This window comes from Sitophilus oryzae, unplaced genomic scaffold (assembly GCF_002938485.1).
Source record: "Sitophilus oryzae breed Bouriz unplaced genomic scaffold, Soryzae_2.0 scaffold_1179_pilon_pilon, whole genome shotgun sequence".
Taxonomy (NCBI): Eukaryota; Metazoa; Arthropoda; class Insecta; order Coleoptera; family Curculionidae; genus Sitophilus; species Sitophilus oryzae.
This window is the reverse complement of record NW_022145814.1, coordinates 1986493-2001340: the sequence shown is the minus strand read 5'-3', so window position 1 is coordinate 2001340 and position 14848 is coordinate 1986493. Positions and strand designations below refer to the sequence as shown.

Below are 14848 nucleotides of genomic sequence, written 5' to 3'. Positions count from 1 at the left end.
TGAAGGTTTCATTTTTTATTTTCAATTTATTATAATTTTATACTAAAGTGCTTTTAACGATTTGAATTAAATTTCGAGAATAAAAGTTACTACCTTAGGATAAGGTTCTTTAGATAAAAAATATAGATATAGATTGTATTTTTTCTAATCAACAGTATATATAGCTATTTTTTTAGCACCTGTACCTGTGACCTGTACTGTGGAAATATGGATTTTTTGAAAATATTAAAATATGTTTAAATTGTCCACCCTATCTGGGCTGAATACTTTTTAGAACTTATATTATTAAGTTTATATTATTTTTAATTAAATTCCATAATATATGCTTTATTGCAGGACTACACCTACTGAACCTGTAAAATTTACATTCGACGAGAGTTTGGTGGAAGATTCAGCCGGAAAACTTCTGCCCAACCAACTTACAGTGGACAATTTGACAGTCGAATGGTTGAGGAATAAACTTACCGAATTAGAAGCTAGTAATAAGGAAAATCAAGAGAAACGAATTGTACTGGTCAATGGACATAATAGTGATAGTTTAGTTAATGGAAAACCTCTTTCCAACGAAATTAATAATAGGTAAATAAAAAAACGAAGATGTTATTCCTATTACAAATATATAAAAAAATATAAAATAAATATAATAGTTTAAAAACCAATAGACACATTTTATAGCAGATCGAGATAGATGTTATATCTCTAGTTATTATAGCAAATCTTTCAAGTTCATTAAGATTTGATACATTTGATAAGTATTCATTTATATTTACTAAACCTTTTTCAGATTTTATGTTTTAATTTTTATGCATTTACTTTCTCGTAATACTGTGTAGTATATTATTGCATTTTATTTGATTATTTAGAAATGTGCTTTTGATTTCAGCAGATTAATTTAGCTGTTCGAATCATTTAGTGTTATTACTTCAATCTAATTATATTCAAAATTAGTAAAACTTATTTTTAAATTATTTCTTTAGGTTATCAGTTATAAGTTTGGAGTCATCGAAAAAAGAAGTAAACGAATTAAAATGTCAGGAGCGGAAAATGTTAAAGCAAATCGAACTCATCAAAAGTGCCTTAAATGAGTTAGGTTGTGAAGAAGTGCCATCGGGTTGTGATATATCTATTGATAATCAACCTGCTTTTATAGAAAGTCCAAGAGAACAGGTAATTATTAATTCATTAAAATAACTTGATGTGTAAAGTAGTTTAAGTTTTACGATATAGTTAAATTAAACTTCTATGCGTATATTTATTTCATTATAGTTTTTAGTTTCAATTAATTAACTTTAATGTTATATTTTATATTATAGCCTTGTATTACAGCATTCGTAATTTTAGATCAAATTCGGAATCACAATCTTAACCCATGATTTTGTTATGGGAATTATTTGATAACTTCGGTTTGCATATTTTTAACTGAAAAAGGTACTTGATTTGTCATTTTTAAATAGACGATTTGGTAAAAACGAATAATTATTGCTTTTCATGTAGCAACAGCTTAAAAATTATGATAGTAATGTTATTTTTTCAATTTGAAATAATTTCTAATAAAGATCAGTAATACCTTTAAGCGTCGAATTTCTAGAGATGGCAGTTCTTAAAAAATGTATAATCATATACAGGGTGAGTTTCCTACGATGTTCTCTATGGGCATCTCGGAAACTACTAGAGATAGAGAGTCGGTTAAATGGGGAAAGAATTGCAGTTTTGTGAGGTCATAAATATACGCCTTTCAGATTTTTGAAAAAGTTCATGGCTTACTAGATATTTCGAAAAAAACAAATTTTGGCTATTTTAAAAATAGTCCCTAATTCCATTATAATCTATTTTAGACAAAAAGTGTTCAGATAAAAGTTGTAGATAATCTCGTTTCTAATGAGATTGTGTTCTCCGATTTTTTCTAAAGCCTGTCATTTTTAACATATGACACAAACATATGTTTTTTTAAATGGAAACCATAACTGGCCATAAGTTGGCCATGACTTCATAAAAAGCGCCATTTTTAAGCTTTTCAGCGATATAAGCTATAATATGTTTCTTTTACAAAATTAATGAGTTATAGCCAATTCTTATCTTTCTGGACTAATTTCGCTTAGTTAGCCATGGGAACAAGTTCAATCGTCGTTGCTCTCAGAAATGTGAAATTGTCACATTCAATCTTTGTGAATTAAAATAAACAAAAATTATAAATAATTTTTTTTAAATGACGAAAAGCGTGTAGGATTATTGGTTCAACTTTTCTTGACCATACAAGATACGTTGACCAGTGAAAGTTACTTACGTTTTTTAGAGAACGGTTTCCAATGGTGTTCGAATTTTGTTATGATTTATAATTTATAAAAAGAAAAAATATATTATTAAACGGCTCTTTACAATTTACATTACACAAACTAAAACTTAAAAAAATAATCAATACATACACTTTAAGTTATTTTAGAAAATATTCAAAAAATCCGCAATTGTTTTGAGTACATAAATGCATCTTTTTAAAACTGAATTTCTAGCTATTCTCGCCGAACAACCGGTCAACTTAATTAAACTTCTCCTGTTCCGCCTGTTCGAGTGCCTCTCATAAGTTCATAAGTTCTTTTGTAAACCTTGTTGTTAACGATACCGCATAAAAAAAATCTAAAATGGATAGGTCAGGTGACCGAGAGACCAATGCAATTAGTCCAACTCTTTCTATCCTTGAGTCTAGATAATTATGATAATGAAATAATTTTTAACATTTCTTACATTGTGGGGGGGTTTGGTGTGTCATAATGGAAGTCATGTTGGAACCACTCTATTAATGCGCGAGTATCAATATTTAACTTTTCTAACATGTCTTAAAAACCGTTCTCTGAAAAACATAAGTAACGTTCACCGGTAAACGTATTCTCGAAACTGTATGGCCAAGAAAAGTTGAACCAATAATCCTACACGCTTTTATTCATTTGAAAAACTCGTATTTACAATTTTTGTTTATTTTAATTTGCAAAGATTGGATGTGACAATTTCACATTTTTGAGAGCAGCAACGATTGAACTTGTTTATAACTATGCTAACTATAGGGAAATTAAAATAACCTTCGTTGTACATCATAATACGACCACCAGCAAACTCCATAAGACGACGCATGGTGTCATTGATGACGTGCAACGAAGGTTGTTCCAATTTCCCTATAAGTGAAATTAGTCAAGGAAGATAAGAATTGGCTAATAGCCAATGATGAAGATAAGAATGGCTAATAACTCAGTAATTTTGTGAAAGAAACATAATATAGCTTATATCGCTGAAAAGCTTACAAATGGCGCTATTTATGAAGTCATGGCCAACTATGGTTTCCATTTAAAAAAAACATATGTTTGTGTCATATGTCAAAAATGACAGGCTTTAGAAAAAATCGGAGAACACAGTCTCATTAGGGATGTGATTATCTACAACTTTTATCTGAAAACTTTTTGTCTAAAATAGATTATAATGGAATTAGGGAAAAATTTTAAAATAGCCAAAATTTGTTTTTTTCGAAATATCTAGTAAGCCATGAACTTTTTCGAAAATCTGAAAAGCGCATATTTATGACCCCGCAACACATTTCCCCATTTAACTGACTCTCTATCTCCAGTAGTTTCCGAGATACCCATAGAGAATATCCTAGGAAACTCACCCTGCACCCTGTATATAAAAAGTGTAAATAGTCGTATTATCTACATTCATAATTATTAATATCATACATATAACCTATTTGTCGAAAAGTGCAAGTTACAAGCGCAAAACGCAAAACGAAACATGCAATTCAAGATGGTAAACCATAACAAAATCGGTAAGATTGTGAATTGTCTATCAAATAGTCAAATATTAAAGATGTCCATAAATGTGTTTATATAAATATTCCTTGTGTAGTTTATGTACTAATCGAAAATTAAAATATCCTTATTAGTACCTTTGAATATTAGTACCTACACATCCATAGTTACGATAGCTCATGTTGGAAAGTAAAAATCGGTAATATCTCTTCAAAAAAATGTATTAAGAAAACACACTAAAATCTCAAATGCCTATCTTAAATACCTACCACATCAGGAGATAACTAAGTATCTACTTTTTAACTAAACCCGCCTCACCATGAGCGCAGCTAGGTTTTGATGTAGGATGGGACAAAAAAATGTCAAAGTAGGTTTCAAAATATGTCTTTTTACCTTTACCTATCAACAAAACAGTAATTTGAGGTGGACTAAATCTTGACAAAATTTTTATTTCAAATGTAATTTTCACTTCTTGAACCAATCTGAATTTCATCTGTAATACTTTGGTCATGATACTCATGATTGTTGGTGTTGGTGTATTATGAAACCGGAAATTTTTTGTTATCTTAAGCTTGATTTTCATGCATCCGTTATCGCATAGTTTCATGCCTCCGTTCATCGTATGTACCATTTGTTTGTGATTGATGTCATTTTATATTTTCATTTCCATAACGATTTCGCTGTTTTACTTATCTTATAGTCTAAGAGCTAGCAACATTTTCGAGAGAAAATTTTAAGAAAGCTGGTTCTTTAATATATCTTTTGTTATGCTCTCCTGAACAAAGTGCGTACCGTTTGGCTGCCGGTAGACGTTGCGTTCACTACTGCGCATCATATCTGTATTCAACATCTGTTCACTACTGCGCATTACAAATTCGGCCTGTATTTCAGGAACTAAGGAGGCTAGGACAAACATATGTGTACCATATTTAATTTCATAAAAAAAGTAGCGAAGTAATGAGAAAATCTGTACAGATGTGATGCGCAGTAGTGAACAGCACCAGTCTACCGGCAGCCAGATTTCCCGCACTTTGGCCAGGATAGCACAGGAGAGCATAGCAAAAGACATATTTAAGAACCAACATTCTTAAAATTCTTGTTTTCCCGACATTGCTAGCCCTTGTACTACACCTCTTATTACGGAACTGCTCTCGCATTACTTCATAAACTTAGCTAGCCCTTGTACTAATACATTTTTATTAAGGTTAGATTAAATTTGTCTTTTTGAAGTGTCAAAACGTCCGTTGTCGTACGATCTTTCTCCGTTGACGGGCTGGAGTAAGAAATTTACGGATTAAAAGTGGTGCGAAAACGACCAATCAGAGCGCCGTCGGACCATCGCATCGTACCAACGGATATCGGATGCATGAAAATCAAGCTTATGAAATCGACATTCTTATGAAAGAACACACATGCATATCCGGCTTTCTTATCGTAAACAAAATAAAACGAGCGTATTCGGAAAAATATTCGCATACGTCAGGCAATCGGTCATTTTATTCAAAGGATCATTTGAATAGCTGCATTTGAAAACCATGTGCCACAGTAGCATTCGATATTTTTATCGGTTTGACAAAACAATCAAAACTGTACCGTATGAACGGTTTGTAAGAGATATTCCCGATTACCACTTTTGTAATTATTGTCTCTCTAAACCTTATATGTTATTATCTAGCTTATGGATATGAGTAAATCTTGATTACATCATCATTTGCAGTATACAGAACTTAAAAATGAGATTTAGCAATTATTATTTATCTAGGTATTATTAAAGAAAATACATTAATTTATATATCCTTTTCAAAATTGCTTGTTTCGTCTTATTCATCAGATTTCAAAACTATTTTATTCAATTATGATATTAATTACAAACCCTTATCATGAAATATTCAAAGTAGGTACCGACCAGAAATAAAGGTTTAGTACCTTTGAATAATTGATCATAAAAAAGCATTTCGGATATTTTAATTCAGCAAATATTGGTGGAGGCTTAGTTTAAATAACAATTAACACTTTACAGGGTGACGGTTCTCAGAGTACACTAAACAAACATTTGTCGGCCTTCGACTCTCATCGCCTGGTAAAAATGTTGCCCAATGTCCTTAGAAAGCCTTTTAGGCGGAGAAGTGCTCCTTCTTCGCCTATAGCTCCCCCTAGGACTAAAGGTCGGAGGGAGTCGGTGCCTCGTAGTGAAGGAGGCGATCCAGTAGGTGACAGTCTTTCTATTAGATTAAATATAAAGGTTTAGAAAAGATGCAGCAAATCTGGATTTAAACATCTCAAAGGTTCACATGGTGAGTCTGAAATAAGTGCAAATTAGGGGTGGGAATTCTAGTTCCTTTAGAGAAAATAAAATCAGAGTTTAAAACTGTATCACAAATCAATTGGAGCAAATAATAAAATATTTAATATTGACACATGTGTAGGTGAAGCTAAATGATAAATATGAAGGTAAAGTTTTCTCTCTTATTTTAGGAAAAATTGCATTTTTCGTCACGTCAAGCTTCTTGTTTTTGTCTAAAAAGTTTACTTCTATCTACTTCATTTTATAAGATATTTCTTAATTTTAGGGACCTAAATTAAGAAATTCCCATAAAATATTCAAAGAACAAACTTAAAATTCAAAAAACAGTATCCACGACAATTTTCTGTGGTAATTGCGCCGGCCTCGGCAATAGACATGACCAGATCCATCGTCGTCGCCTTGTATTATATCTCGGATCTGCGGATTGAATAGATTCCCGTGAACTAGTCTTTTAACACTTGCGTCTAGCTGTACCGTGCAACTCTCCAACTCCAACCCACAGTTCCCGCCAAATTTAAATCGTGGGTTATTTTCTTGTCTTTTATTATAAACTTGTAACTTTCGAGAGTAAGTTCTTAAGTAATAATACCTACCAACCTACCAACCAACCCAATCAAAATACGCCTAATCAACGCAATCAAAATATACCTACGTCGTATTTTGATCGTTGTTACCAACAACTCTAAACAGTTTTAAAAAAATAAAAATAGCTGTAAAAAAAATCTACCTCTGTCGCGAATCGATCCAACGACCCGTTGCTCCCGAAGCGGCAGCCTCAACCACGGAGATAAACGCTACTTTCATAACCAGGGTATATTGAAGTAAACTTCGCTTTGAAGTAAGTTTCAAGTGCGATTGTAAATCGCAGTTTTCCTCATCTCTATATTGAAGCATTACTTTGTTCTGCCGTTCCAATACGCATGCACCGGAATTATGGGTTGGAGGTTGAAGAGTTGTACGGTACGGCTAAACGGTAAATGCCTTTTAACTAGTTCCTCTCAGTTCTTTCGGTCCGAGACCGGTAATATACGGCTAGCACTCCCCACTTCCGCATAGCCTCGGGATACGATCGCGCTGACCGATCCGTACGTGAACTAGTCTTTTATTTAGTTCCTCTTGTTACTCTCGGGCCGGGACCGATAACATACGGTGGGCACTCCCCACTCCCGCCTAGCATCGAGCTACGATCGCGCTGGCCGATCCGCTGCCGTCACATATTATTATATATCGGTTCCCGAAATAGGTCCTTAGGAACTTTCTAGAAACTAGAGTTCCTTTCATTCCAGAGTCGGAATAGTTCATTGGAACTGGTTCGTTTATGAACTGCACACATCTAGTGTATTGGCTAATCAACCTCTCCGAGATTTAGTTTAGCTCTACGCCGCTGCTCGCTGATCGTCGTTTACAGCGCAGCGGGTAAAAAATACTGCACCGTAGTGCAAATATCTTCAGGACTGGTAGATCTCGATAAAAGAAACAAATTTTCTCTTTACCGTTTAAATAAGTCCAAAATCGCTGAGTTATTTTACTTTGAAAATTTTAAAGAAATGTACTTAAATTTTGAGATCCATTGGATTTTTTCTGGATTTTCTTTCCTCTAAATTTCATCTACTACCTATGATGGCATATTATCAAGTTATTATATTTTTAACTGATTATTAAAGCAATTTCCAAAAATTTTCTAGAAAAATTAAAAATTTTCATTATTCATATCATCAGACATGTTCCTGGGATCGAAATATACCAAACCAAACCTAAAAATATACGCACTTTTTTATGACTTACCCTGTACAGGCTTGGCAAGAGAGTTTTGTATCAGTAAAAATAAGTTTGATTGTTTTAAAAATAAAAATATTATAGTATTTTGTGTTTACTAAGCGGACAAAAAACTTTTAGTGCTATTCTAGTAGCGTGCTGTATCTTTTAGTACCTATATTTGATCTAAAGTTCACATTTTGCTTTATTTTTTTGTTTTGTATTGCTTCATGTTGCTTTTTTTTTGTTAAAACCATTTCTAATCATGCTTTATCTACAGGGTGGTCAACAATATATGATAATTCCACTTCTCATTTTGAAGAAAGGCCCTCAATTGTGTTGTTTTGAAAATACAGAGTGGATCGTTTAAAAAAAAATAGGTTTTTAGAAAAAGGATGGAATTTATTTTTATATATCCACTAACAAAAAATACTTTCAAAATCTGCTCTAATATTTGTTTAGATTAGGTGATTTGCTTTCAAATTATAACTAATATTCTTATTTCTAAAAATCATTGTATTTTCTATTTCTAAAAATCATTGTATTTTCTATCATGTCTGTCCAAAGGCTCAAGAACTATTTCGACATCCAAAAAAATATTTTTTTCGGTGAGTTAAAATGAGTCACTGTCGGAGATCTTCTCTATGGACAACCTATATAGTACTTATAGTACTTTCGTTAAACTACATATAACTTCATGTTGCTAATATAAATTTAGCGTTATTAATAAAAAAATTATAAAATCTTAACCAAAACCTAAAAATAACATAAATTATGGGGTGTTTTGTTTAAAAATTATATATGTTAAATCCGTCATACTTTTTTGAAACATTGAGTATACTTAAAAGAAAACCATAACTTAACTAAAAAATTATTTTAATTGTGTAGTACAGTTTTTCAACAATTTGTAACTTGATCATTGATTCACCCTGTAACTAACTATAATGCGCCAGTTATTCAAGTAGATTATCTAAATATATACAAAATAAAACATTTATTTTGTATATAAAGAAAACTAATATAAAACTATGTAAAAAAGATATAAAGTCCTAAAATTATTGTCAAGATAATATGTGTTTAAAATGACTATAAATCTGTGTATAAATTAACAATATAAAGATTGGATTAGGGCATAAAAAATATTAATGCACAGTAGACCCTAATATCTGTTAATGTACGTTAGCATTCATATTTTGCACATATAACATAATAATAACAATTAATGAATTAATGCATGAAGCAGCTTGTGTATTTTTTTTGCAGTGTTTAGTGATGTCTAGTACCCACCAGTATAGTACCTATGCATGCTATGCATACTAACTGACAATATTAAAACTAATTAGTTCTTTTACGCAATAAAATATTTTTAAAATAAATAATATTATGTAATGAAGTGTATAGTAATAATTAAGTATCATAATTTACTGTTATAAACTTTATTATTCTCTGAACTACATATTCCTCATTACTTTTAATGGTTCGTGGTTAGTTTTTAAATTATTTATATCAACTTGTAGGTTTCTCTTACAACTAATAAGTCCTTGGTAGATGAGGAATGGTTCCACGGAGTCCTTCCTCGTGAAGAAGTGGTTAGGCTCCTTACGACGGATGGAGATTTTCTTGTTAGAGAGACAACGAGAAACGACGAGTGCCAAACAGTCCTTTCAGTTTGCTGGGGTGGACATAAACATTTTATAGTACAAACGACTGCCGAGGTAAGATAAAAAGACGATGCGCAACCTTATGGGCGATTTCGTGGCACAAAACCTGTCCGAGATGTAGTTGGCGATACCGTCGCGGCTAGTCAACATGTCCGAGATTTAGTCTAGTACTGCGCCGCTGCGCGCCGATAGTCATTTACAGCGCAGCGGATAAAGAATACTGTACCGTAGTTCTGCTTTCAATCGACAGAGTGGGTGGTTGCCGGAGACAGTGTTGCCAGAACTACGGATTAATCCGTAGATTTACGGATTGGGTACAGTACGTTAATGATACGAATTTTCTATCATTAAACAATTTAATATATTAGTATTATTAAACAAAGTATATAATATATAATATGATTAAACAAAGAACGGCGTCAGAGTTGGCTTGGAAATAAATATCATATGTAAAATATTATGGTAAATGTCAATAGGTCGTCATTTCCAAGCCAACTAAACGATTTTTTTCAATCATTCGAAATATTCAGTACCTCTAAAAGAATCTTTATTTTTTTATTGTTTATTGTTACTTGTATGTTTAACACGAATAAATTTTCAATACATAAACGTAAATTTTTCATCCAAAGATATTTTCAAATCAAAATCAAACGTATTACAGATATGACACATTTTAATATAGCAACACTGTCGCTTTCAGCTGCACACCGTCTTCGATATGCCTTCGCTAGCCGAATTAGAGAAAATGAGTGTTTTATGCGTTGGCCGCAAAACGAGTAGAGGCTCCACCGTACAGCACTTGAGGCGTAAGGGGAAATCAAATCAGCCTTGTCACGAATTTGTCCATTAGGTTGCGTATCTTCCCTATTCTTTGAATCAACGCTACAACTATTATGCAAAACGGGCAATAATGCACAATCTATACAAAGTCGGCATTTCTGGCTTTGGGTGCCGATTATACGAAGAGTACAGGGTATCCAATTTTCATGTGCTTTATGTTGTTTCTCGTTTATGAATAGTGATACAAAGATGCTGTTTTCACATCACTGCTAAACTTGCTTGTGCTACTTTTTGATGGAATTAATGATGCTACACACAGATTTGTCCTAGTTGATCCCTCTTGGTTCCTGAAATACAGGGCGAAGTTGAAAATGATGTATCTTATGATATATTATCTTATAACTTATTGAAAAGATGAAAATTGAGTCCAGTTTCAGTTTCAGAGTTTTTGATGGAAATCTCGATTTTGAGTGCAATAATTTTTGGAAATTTTCGAAACACCGATAAATAAGGCGATTGTAGAGCTCCACTAGTTCTATCCGTAGAGGCTCCACTGGGCGTTTAGATATTTACCGTTTCCAAGATATTTGCGTTTTTCGATACTGGCAAAATTTCAGCTTTAAATCGTTTTCTACGAGTCCTTATGAAAATTTAATAAACGAAAAATAGGCCATGGGAGGGCGCCATCAGTCGTCTAATATATAGTTTGTGCGTGCATAAATGTTTCTTAGATTTGAAGGGTTTGGTCGATATTCAAAAAAAAGTTGAAAAAATCAAAATTTCGCAAAATTTTCATGGCAAAAATCGAGCTTTTTTCGCTTATTCCGATTTGAAAGATTTTTCGGCGTGGATCGATGTAGATCGATTAGTTAAATTTTTTAGTTGCCACAGTTTCTCAAAAAATACATACAGGGTGAGAAAAAAAAAATAAAAACGCATTGTTTCATTTTCGGCAATTTTTTTAAAATACAACATAACCTAAAAGGGGGTCAAATTGCATTTAGAACTTATATTAACGTCTTTTTTAATAACTTCGATTTCACCGTTATGACACAACCGAGATACGAGGGTATTCGACAGACAAATTAAACAATTTTAAATTTGCTTTCTATTTCAGAAACGATGAAGGCTAGAACAAATCTCTGTGTAGTATCTTTAGTTTCCCAAAAAAGTAGCAAAATAATGTGAAAAAAAACCGCATCTTTGTACCACTTCTCTCGAAAACATACGAAAATGGGACACCCTGTACCCTTAAATGGTTTTCAAAATATTATTGTAAACCCTAGATCATAAGTATACAGGGTGGCGCACCTCATTCGCCTCGGTTGATTATACGAAGACGGAAAGATACAGAAACAAAATATTTTCTGGGTATATGTGGCTAGGCAATGTGCACAATTTAAAATTATTTTGAAATATACAGGGCGATTCAGAACACATCCATACCAAAATTATATTTTTTCTTATGGAACACCCGGTATTTTATATCATTTTTGGATTCTTGATCCCAAAAAAAGACATTTATTATAAGTGTTAAATATGTTTAAAATCTTTGGTTTTTGAGATATTTAAAGATATTTAAATTTGCATGCTACAATAGAATAGATTATTAACACCCTGTACATTACTTTTCATAATTAATTCTTGTGCTGAGTTTAAAGGTAGAGAAATAAACTTTACAGAAAAATGTTATTGCTTCCTTAAATTTATACAGGGGTATCAAAAATTGCTGATCTATTTTAAGAATTTATTTTACATAAAAACTTCGTTATTTCAAAAACACCCTGTATTTATTAAAATAAATCGAAGCAGATTCAAATTCTCTTTCAAACTATGTTAGGGTTTCTTATACCTATCTAGTTCAGATTTTGACTAAAGAGCAATTTTTCAATAAAACAAATTATTAATTATTTATGATCTAGGCGTTATAATAATATTTTGGCAACCAAGAGGGCTAGTGTTGTCATGGCAAGTTTCTAGTGACAGTTAGTAGCTATTTTCAAAATCGAAATTAGTTTATGGACTTATTTAAATTTATACCAGTCTACTTTTACTTAATTTACCTACAATAGTTTAATAAATAATATTTATTAAATATGTATTTATTATTTTATCAACAAAAACGAAGAAGTAGTTCTTTGATTTATTTTACGATGACTTGTAGATATATGGATTTTCCATAAAAGAGCCAACTACGGCAATTAATTTTCTTCACTTTCAATGACAGGTTTCTACCTAGGTTATTTTTAAACCACACTATGTGAATAGGACAAAAACAAATTTTTCAAAGGAACGCTTATCAGGAAGATTCTTATATGGATATCTTTGAGCATAAGTCCTTGAGGTCAAGAAGCAATTTTCCTCACAAAATAAAATCACTAGTAAAACATATCTATTCGTTCCGCCTGCAGATACTGTTTGACCAGCGGATCTGAAGCTACGGAAGGAATGCGAGAAAAAAAAATCGATATTGCCACGTTTATCTATAAAATTGCAAAATTGCCAGACATGAACTATAAATTTAATATATTTTTATTATATATAATCTGTTTAGCATATATTCTGACGAATATTACTAAGGAATTTTAACGTAGTTCATATTGTTTGATATGTTTTATTTAATAACTTATTTCTTTCATTCTGTATAATCCGCATATTATGAAAGTTGAAGATTTTTCAACGATATCATTGGCAAACCGGCATCGCCGCGCATGGCCGCCTATTCGTCGAACATGATTGGCGAGACTACGTCACAGGATTTGTTACCACGCGGTTGCCATGGCTTTTACGCCTTTCCTATTCGCTTGCTTTATCCCCAACTTCACGGTCTCTTCTGAAAATAGTAGGAATATTGAATACTATTGAAATATCCAGTGGCGGTGTCATTTTTTTGATCATTATTACTTTATTTCATTATTTTATACCGGTTATCCTAAACTTTATTCCTATATTTTTCGTATATTTGATAGTTAAATTGTGTTTTATTGTGTTGTTATCTTGTTATAATGTTTTTCGTTCGTAGTTTTTAATTATTAATATCAAGTTTGATCGTATATTTGTGTTTTAAAACGAACAAATGTGTTAAGGGCAAGACGCTACATAGTCAGACAAGAGAAATAATAGCTAATTTATATAGGTAAGTGAATAATAACGTGGATGAAATCTCATTTGTTTTATTTCCTTGTGTTCATAATAGGGTTTGCGATGAAGAAGCTACAGAGAGTTCGCTTAAGTTGCCGCTTAAACGTAAACATGAGCGGATATTTCTTTATACCGGAGTTAGCGTATGGGCTATAAAAAAATTCACACAGAAGATAAAAAAAGGCTGAAAACTAACCCCGATAAAATGATATCCAGCTCTGGAAAGAAACGACCACGTGAGACCGCTGTCGAAAAGCTCGACGACTTTTTCGAAGTGGTCAGGAATTTGATAAATAGATTTTATCTCGAATTCAAACTCGTCCCCACAATTAGAAAGCTTTTGCAAAAATTGCAGGAAGAATCGAATTTTCCTTTTGCAGGGAAATGCTTAGGGGGTTATTAAAATCAAATGAATTTTTTTGGCGTAAATATCAAAATAACAGATAATTATTAATGGAGCGGCCCATTATATTGCAGAGAGAGATTGCATTGCAAAAATATATACGCGAAATTCGAAAATATAGCCAAGTATTATCTATTTGGATGAAACATATGGGTAGACAATGACCTAACCTTTAAAAACTGCTGGCGGAGCGATACCATATCTGGTGTAATAGGCAATATTGGATCTACTAGTGAGTAAAATTATGTTTTGTTTGCGCTTCCAAAGTTAACTATTTTCAAGATTTTTTTGCTGGAAATAGTTATATCTAGAATTATGTATTATAGAAAAAAATATAGTTAGTACAGATATATAAATAAATATACCTCAAGACTCAGTCTTGATCATCTGCTGATGGCACACATGGTTAGCGAAACGTGCGTCCAGTGTAAAATTAAAAGTGTTTTGGTGGATTGTACTGATTTAGTGTTTTATTTTGCTGTGTAACACCAAAGGGTCCAACCCTCAGCTGTAATTATTTCTTCTATTATATTAACAACACAATAATAAAATGATTCAAAATACTTAAGGGAGCTTTAATAAAAGCTTTTAGTGTTTATCTGCTAACTCAACAGTAACGATTCAAACAGCATAAAGTTTTTTGAAAAAAATTATTAATCTGAGTATTATATTTATGATACACATTATTTTCATATAACACCGTACGCCCATGCCTATTTTATGAATGAAATTGGGCGTGTTTTGTTTACAACTGCGTTCCCCTGCCGATACCCAGTAGCTACAGATCCGTTGGTCACACTATACTGCTTTATTTTTCTTGGTAAAATAATGAATACTTACTTATTAAACTACTGTAGGTACATCTAAGTAAATTGTTATAAGTTATAAATAATAATGTCCATAAACTAATGTCGACTCTGAAAATAGCTACAACTGTCACTAGAAAATTGCCATGGCGACACCAGCCATCTTGATTGCAATTTTATTTAACGTCGTATTGACATCATCTAGT

At 32.2% G+C, this 14848-nt stretch overlaps 1 protein-coding gene across 2 annotated transcripts in view; it reads left to right on the top strand.

Annotated features, from left to right (window-relative positions):
- Nucleotides 1-14848, top strand: part of LOC115891281 (tyrosine-protein kinase Fer) — a 169624-nt gene that overhangs the window by 138009 nt on the left and 16767 nt on the right. The window contains exons 6-9 of one of the 2 annotated variants that reach the window (XM_030911731.1): nucleotides 337-579; nucleotides 978-1167; nucleotides 5812-5997; nucleotides 9369-9566. In XM_030911731.1, the coding sequence (XP_030767591.1) occupies nucleotides 337-579; nucleotides 978-1167; nucleotides 5812-5997; nucleotides 9369-9566 (817 nt within the window). The remainder of the gene's footprint in view (nucleotides 1-336; nucleotides 580-977; nucleotides 1168-5811; nucleotides 5998-9368; nucleotides 9567-14848) is intronic. The other variant, XM_030911735.1, reaches the window with a different exon arrangement.